The sequence below is a fragment of the Aotus nancymaae genome, unplaced genomic scaffold, assembly GCF_030222135.1.
Source record: "Aotus nancymaae isolate 86718 unplaced genomic scaffold, 86718_ANA_hifiasm-v0.15.2.pri h1tg000028l, whole genome shotgun sequence".
Classification (NCBI taxonomy): Eukaryota; Metazoa; Chordata; class Mammalia; order Primates; family Aotidae; genus Aotus; species Aotus nancymaae.
In genome coordinates this window covers 40,052,733-40,070,374 of record NW_026988441.1, presented here as the reverse complement: position 1 = coordinate 40,070,374, position 17,642 = coordinate 40,052,733, and the positions used below count along the sequence as shown (strand labels likewise).

Below are 17,642 nucleotides of genomic sequence, written 5' to 3'. Positions count from 1 at the left end.
GCTCTGTCACCAGGCTGGAGTGCGGTCCATCTTGGCTCGCTGCAGCCTCCGCCGCCTGGGTTCAAGCTGTTCTCTGCCTCAGCCTTCTGAGTAGCTGGGATTACAGGGGCATTAATTTTTTGTATTTCTTTCAGTAAAGATGGGGTTTCACTGTGTTAGCCGGGATGGTCTCGATCTCCTGACCTTGTGCTCTGCCCACCTCGGCCTCCCAAAGTGCTGGGATTACAGGTCTGAGCCACCGTCCCTGGCCTACCTGGGATTAAACATTAACCTCCATGTTTGAGCTGCACGGGCTTTATATAACCTTCACATCTATCCCCACATTTCATAGACCAGGAAACAGTCTGGGAGAGGAGAAGCAACTCTCTGACGTCATGAGTTTGCTGCCGAGCTAGGGGTAGGAGTCAAGTCTCTCTTTCTCTCTTTTTTTTTTTTAAAGACGGGGTTTCACCATGTTGGTCAGGCTGGTCTTGAACTCCCGACCTCAGGTGATCCGCCCGCCTTGGCCTCCAAAGTGCTTGGATTACAGGCGTGAGCCACCACGCCCGACCAAGTCTCTGTTTCTCTTTAGACGGGGTCTTGCTGTCACCTAGGCTGGACTGCAGTGATATCATTATATCTCACTGCAGCCTCAACCTCCTGGGCTCAAGCCATCCTCCTGCCTTGACCTCCTGCGTAGCTGGGACCACAGGCATGCACCGTCACACCTGGCTAAGTTTTTTTGTTGTTGTTTTTGAGACCTAGTCTCGCTCCGTCGCCAGGCTGGAGTGCAGTGGCACGATCTTAGCTCACTGCAACCTCTGCTTCCCAGGTTCAAGTGATTCTCCTGCCTCGGCCTCCCGAGTAGCTGGGATTACAGGCGTGCACCAGCACACCCAGCCAATTTTTGTATTTTTAGTAGAGACGGGGTTTCACCATGTTGGCCAGGCTGGTCTCAATCTCTTGACCTTTGAGCCTCTCAAAGTGCTGGGATTACAGGTTAGAGCCACCTTGCCCAGCCAATTTTTGTATTTTTTGTAGAGATGGGGTCTTGCTGTGTTGCCCAGGCTGGTCTCAAATTCCTGGGCTCAGGTGATTCGCCCTCCTCAGCCCCTCAAAGTGCTGGGATTACTGGCATCAGCCACCTTGCCTGTGCTCCACCCCAAATTTTTTAATTAGCTAGGCCAGGTGGCATGTACCTGCTGTCCCAGCTACTCGGGAGACCGAGGTGGGAGGATCGCTTGAGCCTGGGAGATTGAGCCTGCAATGAGGCCTGGGTGATAGAGGGAGACTGTGGCTGAAAAATAATCACACAAATAAATGGCCTCGCATGGTGGCTCACACCTGTAATCCCAGCACTTTGGGATGCTGAGGTGGGCAGATCACCTGAGGTCAAGAGTTCAAGACCAGCCTAGCCAACATAAAATACAAAAATTTTTGTATTTTATGTTGTCTCTAATAAAAACACAAAAATTAGCTGGATGTGGTGGCAGGTGCCTGTAGTCCCAGCTACTCCAGAGGCTGAGGCAGGAGTATGGCTTGAGCCCAGGAGGCAGAGGTTGTAGTGAGTGGAGACCCCGTCACTGCACTGCAGGTGACAGAGCGAGACTCCGTATCAAAAAACAAAAACAACAACAACAAAAAAACCCAAAAAAACAAACAAAAATTAGGTGGGCATGGTGGTGGGCGCCGGAAGTCTCAGCTACTCAGGAGGCTGAGGCAGGAGAATGGCTTGAACCTGGGAGGGGGAGGTTGCAGTGAGCCGATATCGTGTCACTGCACTCCGGCCTGGGTGACAGAGTAAGCCCCTGTCTCAAACAAACAAACAAACAGAAAATAGTGGGGTTGGGTGTGGAGAAATGTGGACACAGAAGCAGATATGCACAGGAAGGTAGACGATGTGAGGTGAGACTCGGAGAAGCAAGCATCTACAGGCCAAGTGGAAAGGCCTCCCAAGGAAAGAACCCTTGACTGGGTGCGGTGGCTCACGTCTGTTATCCCAGCACTTTGGGAGGCCGAGGCGGGTGGATCACCTGAGGTCACGAGTTCAAGACCAGCCTGACCAACATGGTGAAATCCTGTCTCTACAAAAAAAAAAAAAAAAAAAAAAATTAGCCCAGGGCTGGGCGCGGTGGCTCACGCCTGTAATCCCAGCACTTTGGGAGGCCGAGGCGGGTGGATCACGAGGTCAAGAGATCGAGACCATCCTGGTCAACACAGTGAAACCCCGTCTCTACTAAAAATACAAAAAATTAGCTGGGCATGGTGGCGCGTGCCTGTAATCCCAGCTACTCAGGAGGCTGAGGCAGGAGAATTGCCTGAACCCGGGAGGCGAAGGTTGCGGTGAGCCGAGATCGCGCCATTGCACTCCAGCCTGGGTAACAAGAGCGAAACTCCATCTCAAAAAAAAAAAAAATTAGCCCAGCCTGGTCACAGGTGCCTATAATCCCAGCTACTCAGGAGGCTGAGTCAGGACAATCGCTTGAACCTGGAAGCAGGAGGTTTAAGTGAACCGAGGTGGCGCCAGCGCACCGCAGCCTGGCAACAAGAGCGAAACTCTGTCTCAAAAAAAGAAGAAACGGATCCTGCCCACAGTTTGATCTTGCAAACTAGATAGAGATGCATGGCCAGGGAGAATTCAGTTCCTGGGGCCTGGAGATGCTGTCCTCCTCAACCTCTGTAGGTCAACCCCTGTAGGGTGGAGCAGAGGAGACACCCCCGCCCCCCAAGTTCCCTCCACCAACAGGAAGGATGCAAGCTCATGGCCTCCACAGCCAGTGGGGGCTCCTGTGCCTCCTTTTCCAGGTGAGAGGATCCATCCGCTGTGACCTTTGGACCCACCAGCCATAAAGCAATCAACAGGAGGAGGTGGTGAGACTGTGAGGGTGGGGGCAGGACTGAGGGGCATGGGTCAGGTGATGTGAGGGGCAGGTGCGGGCTCTGAGCACTGCCCTGGAAACAGCCTGTTTCCCTGAAACGGGATGGCCCTTCCTTCCTTCCTTCCTTCCTTCCTTCCTTCCTTCCTTCCTTCCTTCTTTCTTTTTTTTTTAAAGATGAAATTTCACCATGATGCCAGGCTGGTCTTGAACTCCTGACCTCAGGTAATCCACCCACCTCGGCCTCCCAAAGTGCTAGGATTACAGGCGTGAGCCACCGCACCTGGCCTCTGTTTTCTTTCTTTCTTTCCTTTCCTTCTTTCTTTCTTTCCTACTTTCTTCCTTCCTTCCTTCCTTTCTTCCTTTTTCTTTCTTTTTTTGAGACAGAGTCTCGCTCTGTTGCCCAGGCTGGAGTGCAATGGCAGTCACAAGCAGTAACAGTCAGGAATGAATGAATCAGTTCTCAAGCACAGTGTCCTGTGTTCTAGGAAGGGCAGAGCGAGGACCCCAGACTCATTGGATTTGGAGGCCCTGGCTCCAATGTCCCGTCTTCACCCGCCCCTCCAAGAGCAGATGCTGGAATTCCCGGCATCCACCAGGACATCAGAGGAGAGTTGGATGCCTGGAGGGTCAGGTCCTGATCAGTGGCATCGCTCACGAGGCCGATCAGAGTCCCCTGTGCCCTCCTGGCCGGCCCCTGGCACACCCACATCACAAGGGTTTTACTCACTGCCTGGCTGTAGCACAAGGGAAGGAAGGGGAGGAAGGAGTGGAGAAGGAGGAGGGGGAGGAGAGGGAAGAAGGGGAGGAGTGGGAGGAGGAGGAGTGAGAAGAGAGGAGGCAGAGGAGGACGGGGAGGAGGCAGAGAAAAAAGGAGGGAGCGGAGTAGGAGAGGGAACAACGGGAGGATGAGGGGGAGGACGGGGAGAGAGGAGAAGAGAGAAGGGAACAGGGAGGAGGGGGAGGAGGAGAGGGAAGAGGTGGAGGGAAACGGCCAAGGAGGAGGGAGCAAGGAGGAGGAGGAAGGCAAGAGGAACAGAGTGGAGAGGGAGGAAGGGAGGAGAGAGGGGAGGAGGAGGAGCTGCCCCCTGGACCTCCTCACTCTCTCCACCAGGAACTGGCCCATGAGGGAGGTGCTCAAGGACCGCAGGGCAAGCCTATCTGGAGCAGGGGACCTGGGTGTTGTCAGCTCTTGTGCCTGACTCATGCAGTGGCCAAGGAGTCACATCCCCTTATCAGCTCCTCTGTCCTCCTGTGCAGAATGGGGACTGTCTGCACGACCAGAGCTGTGCAGAGGCCAAAGGGCTAAGGCAGCCAGGAAGGGAGAGCCAGAGCCGGGCATGCGGTGGGTGTCATGGGACTGCAGCACGACGGATTTCTTACACACGCACACCCATCAAAATAGTGACAGCCCTAAAGGCAGGCAGACTCTGAGGCTGAGGGTGTGAAAAGATCCTCCACCTCCTCCTCCTCCTCCTTTTTTTTTTTTTTTTTTTGTGAAATGGAGTCTTGCTCTGTTGCCAGGCTGGAGCACAGTGGCACAGTCTTGACTCACTACAACCTCCGCCTCCCGGGTTCAAGCAATTCTCCTGCCTCAGCCTCCTGAGTAGCTGGGATTACAGGTGTGTGCCACCACGCCAAGCTAATTTTTGTATTTTTAGTAGAGACGGGGTTTCAACATCTTGGCCAGGCTGGTCTTGAACTCCTGACTTCGTGATCCACCTGCCTCGGCCTCCTAAAGTGCTGGGATTACAGGCTTGTGCCTAATTTTTGTATTTTTAGTAGAGACAGGGTTTGGCCATGTTAGACAGGCTGGTCTTGAACTCCTGACCTCAGGTAATCCACCTGCCTCAGCCTCCCAAAGTGCTGGGTTTACAAGTGTGGGCCACTGCACCCAGCTAATTTTTGTATTTTTAGTAGAGAGAAGTTTTCATTATGTTGCCCGGCCTGGTCTCAACTCCTCACCGCAGGTGGACTGCCTCACCCTCCCAAAGTGCTGGATACAAGCGGGAACCACTGCGCCTGGCCCACATAGACTTTTATTTATTCATTTATCTATTATTTATCTCCACCTCTTAAGGTGGTATCCTCTTAAATTTTCCAGCAGCTTTATTTCAAAAATTCAAAGGAAAATTAAATTTAACTTTAAAAACATACTTGGGTTCCAGCCTCACCAACATGGTGAAACCCCATCTCTACTAAAAATACAAAAATTAGCCAGACGTGGTGGTGGGCACCTGTAATCCCAGCTATTAAGGAGCCTGAGGCAGGAGAATCGCTTGAACCCGGGAGGGGGAGGTTGCAGTGAGCTGAGATCGCGTCATTGCACTCCAGTTTGTGTGACAGAGTGAGACTTCATCTCAAAAAAACAAAAATCTGTCTCAATATGTATACATACATGCATACTTGGGGTCAGGCGAGGTGGGTCAGGCCTATAATCTTACCATTTTGGGAGGCAGAGGCAGGAGGATTGCTTGAGCCCAGGAGTTCAAGACCAGCCTGGGCAAGACGGCAAGATCTCATCTCTAAAAAATATACAAAATACAGCTGGGTATGATGGTACACGCCTGTGGTCCCAGCTATTTGGGAGGCTGAGGTGGGAGGATCACTTGAGCTCTGGAGTTTGAGGCTGCAGTGAGCCAAGATCACACCACTGCACTCAGCCTGATAGAGTGAGACCCTGTCTCAAAAACAATTTATGTATATAAAGCAAATATAAATTACATACATCATATGTGGTATATATTATTTATATATTTATTTTATATACGTTTTTATTAACTATATATGGTATTCATATATATTATAGTATGTATCTTTTTTTTTTTTTTAAGACAGGGTTTCACCATGTTGATCAGGCTGTTCTTGAACTCCCGACCTCAGGTGATCTGCTCGCCTTGGCCTCCAAAGTGCTTGGATTACAGGTGTGAGCCACCATACCCGGCTATAGTATGTATCTTATAAATATATGTTATATATTATATACTATAGTATGTATAATAAATAATATTTTTTTCTTTTTATAATTAATATATAACAACATATATTTTATTAACTGTATAGTACATATAGTATTTATATATTATAGCATATATATTAAAATATATATTATATTTGTATATAATATAGTATATATACTAGTAATATATAAGTAATATATGAATATGTAAAAATATGTGAATATTATTTATATCTAAATATATAACATTTTGCATATATATTTTTGTTTTTTATACGTATGTATATTTTATTAATTGCAAAGATTAGATTCATAAATTCAAACTACAGTTGATCCTTCAACAACGTGGTGATTAGAAGCATGGACCCCAGTCAAAGATGAAAACCTACAGATAATTTTTCAAAAAATAATTTTAGGCCAGGTGCAATGGCTTACACCTGTAATCCCAGCACTCTGGGAGGCCAGGGTGGGAGGATCACCTCAGGTCAGGAGTTCGAGACCAGCCTAGCCAACATAGTGAAACCCCATCTCTACTACAAATACAAAAAAAAAAAAAAATTAGCCAGGTATGGCGGCACATGCCTAATCCCAGCTATTCAGGAGGCTGAGGCGGGAATCCAGAAGGCAGAGGTTGTGGTGAGCCGAGATTTCCATTGTACTCCAGCCTGGGCGACAAGAGCAAACTCCTTCTCAAAAAAAAAAAAAAAAAAAAAAGTGCCTGGGGCAGTGGGGATACCTGTAGTCCCAGCACTTTGGGAGGCTGAGGCAGGAGGATGACTTGAGCCCAGGAGGTGGAGGCTGCATCAGCCATGATTGTACCACTGCACTCCAGACTGGGCAACAGAGCAAGACCCTGTCTCAAAAAAAAAAAAAATCCAAGAAATTTTTTTTTTTTTTCCCTGAGACGAGTTTCGGTCTTGTTACCCAGGCTGGAGTGCAATGACTCGATCTCGGCTCACTGCAACCTCTGCCTCCTGGGTTCAGGTAATTCTCCTGCCTCAGCCTCCTGAGTAGCTGGGATTACAGGCACTTGCCACCGTGCCCAGCTAATTTTTTGTATTTTTAGTAGAGACGGGGTTTCACCATGTTGACCAGGATGGTCTCGATCTCTTGACCTCGTGATCCACCCACCTTGGCCTCCCAAAGTGCTGGAATTACAGGCGTGAGCCACTGTGCCTGGCAAAAAAAATTTTTTTTTGAGACAGAATTTTGTGCTTGTTGCCCAGGCTAGAGTGCAGTGGCTCAATCTTGGCTCAATGCAACCTCCGCCTCCCGGGTTCAAGTGATTCTCCTGCCTCAGCCTCCTGAATAGCTGGGATTACAGTCACGCGCCACCATACCTGGCTAATTTTTGTATTTTTAGTAGAGACAGGGTTTCTCCATGTTGGTCAGGCTGGTCTGGAACTCCTGACCTGAGGTGACCTGCCCGCTTCGGCCTCCCAAAGTGCTGGGATTACAGGCATGAGCCACCGTGCCTGGCCCATTTATTGATTATTATTATTATTTTTAATGAGCTGAGTGTGGTGGTGCATGCCTATAGTCCCAGGCACTCGGAAGGCTGGGCAGAAGGATCCTTTGCACCCAGGAGTTTGAGGTTACAGTGAGCAGATCATGTCACTATACTCCTGGGTGACAAAGTGAGACCCTGTCTCAAAATAAATAAATAATATTTAATGCAAACATTAAACAATTTTTTTTTTGAGACGAAGTCTCCCTCTGTCATCCAGGCTGGAGTGCAGTGGTGCAACCTTGGCTCACAGAAACCTGCACCTCCTGGATTCAAGCGTTTCTCCCGCCTCAGTCTCCCGAGTAGCTGGGATTACAGGTGTGTGCCACCACGTTGGCCAGGCTGGTCTCAAACTCCTGCTAGTTCAGCCTGTTGGGGCCGGCCTGGGCCAGCCTGGGAAACATAGCAAGACTTCCTCTCTATAAAAAAAATAAATAAGAACTTTGGGAAGTCGAGGCAGGCGGGTCACAAGGTCAGGAGTTCAAGACCAGCCTAGCCAACATGGTGAAACCCTGTCTCTACTAAAGATTAAAAAAAAAAAAATTAGCCAGGCATGGTGGCGCACACCTGTAATCCCAGCTACTTGGGAAGCTGAGGCAGGAGAATCACTTGAGCCCCGGATGTGGAGGTTGTGATGAGCTGAGATTGTGCCATTGCATCCCAGCCTGTGCAACGGGGCAAGACTCCATCTAAAAATATACATAATGAAAATAAGAAATGTGTTTATTTATTTATTTGGTGATCCACCTGCCTCAGCCTCCCGAATTGCTGGGATTGCAGGTATGAGCCACTCTGTGCAGCCTAAAAGTAGTTCTTTATTTTATTTTAGTTTAGTTTTTGATACAGAGTCTTGCTGTGTCGCCCAGGCTGGAGTGCAGTGGTGTGATCTCGGCTCACTGAAACCTCCGCCTCCTAGGTTCAAGCGATTCTCCTGCCTCAGCCTCTCGAGTAGCTGGGGCTACAGGCAAATGCCATCACACCCAGCAATTTTTTTGAATTTTTAGTAGAGATATGGTTTCACAATGTTAGCCAGGATGGTCTTGATCTCCTGACCTCGTGATCCACCCACTTCAGCCTCCCAAAGTTGCTGGGATTACAGGCGTGAGCCACCACATGCAGGCAAGTGCTCATTGTAATCCTCCCTGTTCACAGATACCTGAAATCTCTTCATGGAGGTGTACAAAAGGCTTCTAAAGCTCATAATAATAATTATTATTCTATTTTAGTTATAATTATTTTTTTGAGACAGAGTCTTGCTCTGTTGCCCAGGCTGGAGTGCAGTGGCACAATCTCGGCTCACTGCAACCTCCACCTCCCAGGTTCAAGCGATTCTCCTGCCTCAGCCTGCTGAGTAGCTGGGACCATAGGCGCCCGCCACCACGCCCAGCTAGTATTTTGTATTTTAGTAGAGGTGGGGTTTCACCATGTTAGCCAGGATGGCCTTGATCTCCTGACCTCGAGCTCCACTTGCCTCGGCCTCCCAAAGTGCTGGGATTGGTGCATCACAGCTCGTGGTAGCCTCAAACTCCCAGGCTCAAGCAATTCTCCCGCTTCAGACTCCCAAATAGCTGGGACTACAAGTGTGCACCACCACACTTGGCTAATTTTTTCTTTTTTTTTTTTGAGACGGAGTTTCACTCTTGTTACCCAGGCTGGAGTGCAATGGCGCGATCTCGGCTCACCGCAACCTCCGCCTCCTGGGTTCAGGCAATTCTCCTGCCTCAGCCTCCTGAGTAGCTGGGATTACAGGCACGCGCCACCATGCCCAGCTAATTTTTTGTATTTTTAGTAGAGATGGGGTTTCACCATGTTGACCAGGATGGTCTCAATCTCTTGACCTCGTGATCCACCCGCCTCGGCCTCCCAAAGTGCTGGGATTACAGGCGTGAGCCACCGCTCCCGGCCTCTTTTTTTTTTTTGAGACAGGGTCTCACTCTGTCACCCAGGCTGGGGTGTGGTGGGGTGATCTCAGCTCACTGCAACCTCTACCTCCTGGGTTTCAGTGATCCTCCTGCCTCAGCCTCCCAAGTAGCTGGGATTACATGTGCCTGCTACCACATCTGGCTAATGTTTGAATTTTTAGAGGATTTCACCATGTTGGCCAGGCTGTCTGACTAATTTTTTTTTTTTTTGAGATGGAGTCTTGCTCTCTGGCCCAGCCTCCCAAGTAGCTGGGATTACAGGCACAAGCCACCATGCCCAGCTAATTTTTGTATTTTTTAGTAGAGACGGGGTTTCACCATATTGGCCAGTCTGGTCTTGAACTCCTGACCTGGTGATCCGCCTGCCTCAGCCTCCCAAAGTGCTGAGATTACAGGCCTGAGCAACTGCGCCCAGATGCCTGGCTAAGTTTTTAACTTTTTTGTCCTTGCTCTGTTTCCCAGGCTGATCTGGAACTCCAGGGCTCGAGCAATCTTCCCGCCTCAGCCTCCCAAAGGGTTGGGATTACAGGCGTGAGCCACCGTGCCCAGCTCCAGCACATTTGGTAAGCGGAGGGAGTGTGATCTCTCTCGAGGGCACCAGGGCTCCCAAGAGTCATAAATGGGGTGAGGAGAGGCAAAGAGGAGTCCAGAAGTCAAACCTCACCTGCTGGATCCACCCGCTGTGACGGCCCTGGAAAAAAGCCTCTGCGGCAAATACGGAATAAATATTATGACTGGGATCACTAGAGTCAAGCCAAGGCAAACAGCACCCCTAAAATCCAACACAGAGCGGTTTAAAAGGAAATCAGAATCATTCAGAAGTCAAGGTCAATATATGAGATATTCTAGCAGCCCCCAGACAGGGACACAGGGACACAGGTACTGTTATCAGGGTCTCTCCCTGGGCCCCATGGGCCTTGGGGTCCTGGATCGTTCTCTGGGGTGGGACTGTCCGGGGCATTGCAGGTTGCTGAGCAGTGCCCCTGGCCTCCACCCACCTCACACCAGGGCCACCCCGCTTTGTGGTAACAACCACAGATGCTCCCAGATGTCACTCAGAGTTCTGGGGGGTTGTACAAAAACCCCTGGGTGAGCTCCCCTGTTAGGGGATGCCATGGACCCCCAGGAGACTGCATCCCATGATCCTCTGCCCTGCTGAGGTCCCAGGAGGGTGCACACATTGAAATCTACACCCTGAGTGGGGAGGGAGGGAGGAGGTGAGTCCCAAGAGCTGGGATCTGCCTGGTTTATACTGTCTGTCCTGTTGGGAGTTTATTCTGGTGTCTGGTGTAAGCAGAGCAGACTCTATTTTTTTTTTTTTTTTTTTTTGAGACGGAGTCTTATGCAGTCGCCAGGCTGGAGTGCAGTGGCGCGATCTTGGCTCACTGCAACCTCTGCCTCCCGGGTTCAAGCAATTGTCCTGCCTCAGCCTCCTGAGTAGCTCGGACTACAGGCTCATGCTGCCACGCCCAGCTAATTTTTTGTATGTTAGTAGAGACGGGGTTTCATCATGCTGGCCAAGATGATCTTGATCTGACCTCGTGATCTGCCCGCCTTGGCCTCCTACAGTGCTGGGATTACAGGTGTGAGCCACTGTGCCTGGTCGACTTTTTTTTAAGTAATTAATGCAGTATTTCTCCCCCTGGACCCTGTGGCCACAGGGTGGGACTGCTGTCTGGGGTGGGGCTGTCTGGGCACTGCATGGTGCTAACAGCATCTCTGGCCTCCACCCACTCCATGCCAGGAATACCTCATACTCGTGACAACCACAGATGTCCCAGACGTCGCCCAGTGAGTGTCCTGAGCTTCAGCCCGGGCGGTCGAGGCTGCAGTGAGCTATGATCACGCCAGCCTGCCCTGGGGGAGGGCAATTGCAGTGACGGAGTCAGTGTTGGATAAAAGAAAAATATAAACCAGGAAGTGAATTTTTTTAGAGCAAGGAGGGCACCTGAATTACCCCTGTCAACCAGCACATGGCATAGTGTCCAGCAAACAGAAAGCTTGATTCACTCCCCTTTTGCAAAACTTCCAACAGCGACCTGCTGTTTAGCAGAAACCAGACTCCTTGCCACAATGCACAGGGCTGCACACGACCCGCCCCGTCACCTCCCTGCCTTCCCCTCCTCCCTCTCTCCCTCTCCCTCTCTCTGCTCCAGCCACAGGGGCCTGGTCTCTGCTCCTCCAATGCACTAGGCATGGACCTACCCCAGGGCCTTTGCACCAACTGTGCCTCTGCCTGGGACACCTTCCCCCAGACCTCCCCAGGACCAGCTCCATCTCGTTGTTCAGGAACGTAACATGTCATCACCTTTTTTTTTTTTTTTTTTTTTTTTTTTGAGGCAGAGTCTCACTGTCACCCAGGTTGAAGTGCAGTGGCCTGATCTTGGCTCACTGCAACCTCCACCTCGTGGGTTCAAGCAATTCTCCTGCCTCAGCCGCCCACGTAGCTGGAACTACAGACATGTACCACCATGCCTGGCTAGTTTTTTTGTATTTTTAGTACAGATGAGGTTTCACCATGTTGGTCAGGATGGTCATCTTGATCTCCTGACCTCGTGATCCACACGCCTCAGCCTCCCAAAGTGCTGGGATGACAGGCGTGAGCCACCGCACCTGGCCCTTTTTTTTTTTTGAAATGGAGTTTCGCTCTGTCACCCAGGCTGGAGTGCAGTGACACTATCTCCTCTGCCTCCCAGGTTCAAGCCATTCTTCTGCCTCAGTCTGCTGAGTAGCTGGGTGAACTACTCACCACCATGCCCAGCTAATTTTTGTATTTTTAGTAGAGATGGGTTTCACCATGTTGGCCGGGCTGATCTTGAACTCCTGACCTCAGGTGATATCCCCAACTAGGGCTCCCAAAGTGCTGGCAATACAGTTGTGAGCCACCACACCCAGCCTAACAATGGCACCCTCTAAAGGGGGGCTTTGTCTGGGCACAGTGGCTCATGCCTATAAACCCAGCACTTTGTGGGGCTAAGGCAGGTGCAACATTTGAGCCCAGGAGTTTGAGACCAGCCTGGGCAACATAGGGAGACCCCATGTCTACAAAAATACAGAATTAACCAGGTGTGGTGGTTCGTGCCTGTAGTCCTAGCTACTCGGGAGGCTGGGGTGGGAGGATCACTTGAACCCAGGAGTTGGAGGCTGCAGTGAGCCATGATCGTGCCACTGTACTCCAACCTGGGCAACAGAGCAAGATCCTGTCCCCGCCACGGAAAGAAATAAACAAAACAAAAACACAGGACTCCTCTCTGTTGGTGGCGGGAGGAGGAGAGGTCAGAGATAGCCTCTCAGCCATCCAGGCTGATTCACAATTATCGAACATTCACAAAAATGTCAACACAGTGACGTAGAGTCAGAGGGGAAGAGGGAGGGTATAAGTGGAGAGTTCCAGGCAGAAGGACCAGCAGGTGCAAAGGCCCTAAGCAGGGACCAGTTTGGCTCCATAAATATTTGTCAACTCAATGAAAGACAGAAGATTCTAGAAAGAATTGATTGCCCAGAATTGGCCATGGGGATTCGGAGGCGGCATCCAGGCTGGTCACGGAGGGGGCTGGGGGCCAGAGGTTGGCAGGTGGGATGAGGTATGGGATGTGCCGGCAGGGAAACCGGCTTCAGTGAAGACCTGGTCTGGTCCTCTTGGTTAGCTTCTGTCCAGGGAGTAGACGGGACCCATGTAAGGGCCCTGGGCTATCACAGAACCCATCTGGGAATTCTGAAGAGGAAAGGTCCCGTAACTGGCTGGGTGCGGTGTCTCAGCTTGTAACCCCATCACATTGGGAAGCCGAGGTGGGCGGATCATAAGGTCAGAAGTTCGAGACCACCCTGGCCAACCTGGTGAAACCCCCATCTCTACTAAAAATAAAAAATTAGCTGGATGTGATAGCGGGCACCTGTAATCCCAGCTACTAGGGAAGTTGAGGCAGGAGAATCCCTTGAACCCAGGAGCAAGAAGTTGCAGTGAGCTGAGATCCTGCCATTGCACTCCAGCCTGGGCCACAAGAGTGAAACACTGTAAAGAAAAGGTCCCATAACTGGCCAGGGGCGGTGGCTCACGTATGTAACCCCAGCACTTTGGGAAGCCGAGGTGGATGGATCACAAAGTCAGGAGTTCGAGACCAGCCTGGCCAACGTGGTGAAACCCCATCTCTACTAAAAATACAAAAATTAGCCGGGCATGGTGGCGGGTGCCTGTAATCTCAGCTACTGGGGAGGCTGAGGCAGGAGAATCCCTTGAACCTGGGAGGCAGAGGTTGCAGTGAGCTGAGATCTCACCCTTGCACTCCAGCTTGGGGAACAAGAGCAAAACTCTGTCTCAAAAAAAAAAAAAAAGGTCTCTGTAAGTAGGGGAGAGGTCATGGTAGAGCTGAGGTACCCCAGACTTCGACCTTTGCCCACTCAGGGCTGGAAAACCACCAAATACCCAGATAACGGTCTTCCCTCCCCTGCCCCTGCCTGCCCCAGTGTCACTGGCCCTCAGCCCTGTCTCTCTCCTCTGTCCACCAATCAGCACCCGGGGGCGGGCTGGGAGCTGCCTGGGACTGTTTGAGCATCTTTTGGGAGTGGTGACAGAGCCACAGAAGGCTGCAGGCTTGCCCGGCCCCAGACAGCGCTGGCAGCAGGTGAATCTCCAGCTTGGAGCAGAGACTCCCCCCGAGGCATCTGCAGATGGAACTGGATGGACCCATGAATGAGAATTTAGCTGCAGGAAAGGTGAGCCCTGCTGGGTCCCCAGGGGAGCGGGAGTCTAGGCTGGGAAAAAGCCTCCGGAAGCTGCCAGAGCTGGAAGGAAGCCCATCTCCACCCCCATTGAACGGATGGGAAGACAGATCCAGAGGAAGGGTGCAACCAGCAAAACTCTGTGCCTCTGCCCTGGGGCGGCCCTTGTCTTTCCTCCGGGGCCCCCATTCCTCCCAGGAGTGGGCACCCGGGCAGGTGTGAAGGCCTCAGAGGCAAGCGGCATCCCTAGATAGGGCCTCTCTCCAGCACTTTTAATTTTCTTTTTATTGTTACTATTTTTTGAGATGGAGTCTTCCTCTGCCACCCAGGCTGGAGTGCAGCGGCGCGATCTTGGCTCACCACAATTTCCACCTCCCGGGTTCAAGCGATCCTTCCGCCTCAGCGTCCCAAGTAGCTGGGGTTACAGGCACGCGCCACCATGCCCGGCTAATTTTTGTGTTTTTCGTAGAGATAGGGCTTCACTATGTTGGCCAGGCTGGTCTCAAACTCCTGGCCTCAGGTGACCTGCCTGCCTCGGCCTCCCAAAGTGTTGGGATTGCAGGCACGAGCCACTGCACCTGTGGCCCAGGCTGGAGTGCAGTGGTGCAGTCAGAGCTCACTGCAGCCTCAACGTCCTGGGCTCAAGGGATCCTCCTACCTCAGCCTCCCCAGTAGCTGTGATGACAATTGTGTGACACCACAGCAGGCTGATTTTTTAAAATTATTTTCAGTAGGGATCGGGTCTCTCTGTGTTGTGAGGGCTGGTCTTGAACTCCTGGGTACAAGTGATCCTCTTGCCCCGGCCTCCCAAAGTGTTGAGATTACAGGCGTGAGCCGCCACACTCAGCCTCTCCAGCACTTTAAGAGAAATTGGCTCTCACACTGGAATTCTCTCTATCAGCCTCAAAGTCCAGATTTGCAAGGGGAGGCCCAGCGAGGGGCAGCGGCTGACCCTACCTGGAGGCTGAGCGGCGACTGAACTTGAGCTGGAAGGAGCCAGGGTTGTGTGCACGGGGGAGGTGGGGAGGAGACGGGCTGTGTGTGACCTTCACACCTGTTCCTTGCGCCCCAGATGGCTTCTTCTGCCTGCCCCATGGACCCCATCGACAGCTTTGAGCTCCTGGATCTCCTGTTTGACCGGCAGGATGGCGTCCTGAGACATGTGGAGCTGGGCGAGGGCTGGGGCCGCGTCAAAGACCAGGTAGGGAGCCCACTGCAGATACCCCGGGCCACGGAGCTCCGGGCGGGCAGGTCCTAGACCCCCAGAGCCCAGCCAGAGCTCTGCTCGGCTCTTCAAAGCACTGATGGCTCACGGTGCTTGATTTTAGCAAAACACATTATTTTTCAGCTTGATTTTAGCAAAACACGTTATTTTTCTTACCGGTGAGGAAATGGAGGCCCAGAGCAGCGTGGAAATTTATCCAAAGTCACACAGCAATTTGGAGTTAGGTTCAAACTCAAACTCGGGGCTTGCACCTCCCTGGCGGGGTTCAGTCCCCTCCTTCCTCTCCTTTCTCTCTCTCTCTCTCTTCTCTCCATCCTTCCTCTCTTTCTCTTTCCTTCCTTCCTTCCTTCCTTTTTTCTTTCTCTCTCTCTCTTTCTTTCTTTTTCTATTTCTCTCTTTTTATTTTGAGATGGAGTTTCACTCTTGTTGCCCAGGCTGGAGTCCAATGGCACTATCTCGGCTCAGCACAACCTCCGCCTCCCAGGTTCAAGCAATTCTGGTGCCTCAGCCTCCAGAGTAGCTGGGATTATGGGCATGCGCCACCATGCCCGGCTAATTTTGTATTTTCGGTAGAGACAAGGTTTCTCCATGTTGGCCAGGCTGGTCTCAAACTCCTGACCTCAGGTGATCTGCCCGCCTCAGCTTCCCAAAGTGCTGGGATTACAGGTGTGAGTCACCGCGCCCGGCCTCTCTTCTTTCTTTCTTCCCTTTCTCTTCCTTTCTTCCTTTCTTTCTCTTTCTCTCTCTCTTTCTTTCTTTCTTTTTCTTTCTTTCTCTCTCTTTCTTTCTTTCTTCCTCCCTCCCCTTCCCTTCACATCCCAACCCGTCACTTCCCTTCCTTCCCTTCTTCCCTTCCCTCCCTTTTTCTTTTTCTCTCACTTGTCTTCCTTCATTCTTTTCTTTATTTCTGAGACATTCCTACTGTGTTACCCAGGCTGGAGGGCAGCAGTATGAACATGGCTCACTGCAATCTTGACCTCCTGGGCTCAAGCAGTCCTCCTACTTGGCCTCTGAAAGTGCTGGGATTAAGGGCGTGAGCCACCGGGTCTGCCCTGGCTGGGTCTTCTCTTTCTTTCCTTCCTTCTCTCTCTTTCCCTCCCTCCCTCCTTCTTCCCTCCCCTCCCCTTCCCTTCCCTTTCCTCCTCTGTCACCCAGAATGGAGAACAGCAGCATGATCTCGGCTCACTGCCAACATCCACCCCCCGCCTGGGTTCGAGTGATTCTCCTGCCTCAGCCTCCCAAGTAGCTGGGACTACAGGCACTCATCACCACACCCAGCTAATTTTTGTATTTTTAGTAGAGATGGGGTTTCAGTATGTTGGCCAGGCTGATCTCGAACTCCTGACCTCAAGTGATCCACCCGCCTTGGCCTCCCAAAGTGTTGGAATTACGGGCGTGAGCCACCGCACCTGGTGCTGGCTGGGTTTTCTATGCTATGTTACTGTGTTTGAGCCTCAACAGCATGGGAGGAAGAAGCATTTACTCCATCTTAAAGAAAGGACACCCGGCCGGGCGCGGTGGGTCACACTTGTAATCCCAGCATTTTGGGAGGCTGAGGTGGGCAGATCATGAGGTCAGGAGATTGAGACCATCCTGGCCATGTTGAAACTCCGTCTTTACTAAAAATACAAAGATTAGCTGGGCACAGTGGCAGGTGCCTGTAATCCCAGCTACTCGGGAGGCTGAGGCAGGAGAATAGCTTGAATCTGGAAGGCGGAGGTTGCAGTGAGCTGAGATCACGCCACTGCGCTCCAGCCTGGGTGACAGAGCGAGACTGTCTCCAAAAAAGAAAAGAAAAGAAAAGACACCAAAGGCCCAAAGAGGGTGTCTGGTTTGCCTGGGGCCACACAGCAAGCTAGAGAGAATGTGCGCCCCCTAATTCCTACCCCTCCCTGTCCACCCCAGCAGGTCCTGCCAAACCCCAACCCCGATGACTTCCTCAGCTCCATCCTGGGCTCCGGAGACTCACTGCCCAGCTCCCCACTCTGGTCCCCTGAAGGCAGCGATAGTGGCATCTCTGAAGACCTCCCATCCGACCCCCCGGACACTCCTCCACGCATCAGACCAGCCGCCTCCCCAGCCGGCTGCCATCCTGCCCAGCCTGGCAAGGGGCCCTGCCTCTCTTATCCTGGCACCTCCTGCCCCACCACACCCCCAGGGCCAGTGGTCCAAGTGCCTGAAGCCTCTGTGACTATAGACCTGGGTGAGTTCTGCTGTGTCTCTGCCCATCACCCTCACCTCGTTCCAGGGCCCTTCCTCTAAGTGAGGAAATGGAGGCTCAGAGAGGGTTGGCATCTTGCCCAAGGTCACACAGCAATTTGGAGTTGGGCCCAAACTCAAACTCAGGACACGTGTCTCGCTTAGCTATAGGGGTTTTCATGCTCTCAGGGGGAGGCCATTGGGAGCCCATTTTCCAGATCGTGAAACTGAGTCCCATCAGGTCAAGCAATGAGCT

The 17,642-nt window shown here is 51.7% G+C and overlaps 1 protein-coding gene across 1 annotated transcript in view; it reads left to right on the top strand.

Moving 5' to 3' along the window:
- Window positions 1-17,642, top strand: part of CREB3L3 (cAMP responsive element binding protein 3 like 3) — a 47,222-nt gene that overhangs the window by 14,334 nt on the left and 15,246 nt on the right. The window contains exons 3-7 of the mRNA XM_064380739.1: window positions 5,690-5,804; window positions 9,706-9,806; window positions 13,754-13,956; window positions 15,035-15,163; window positions 17,093-17,390. Coding sequence (XP_064236809.1) covers window positions 13,912-13,956; window positions 15,035-15,163; window positions 17,093-17,390 — 472 coding nt within the window. The 5' untranslated portion in view covers window positions 5,690-5,804; window positions 9,706-9,806; window positions 13,754-13,911. The remainder of the gene's footprint in view (window positions 1-5,689; window positions 5,805-9,705; window positions 9,807-13,753; window positions 13,957-15,034; window positions 15,164-17,092; window positions 17,391-17,642) is intronic.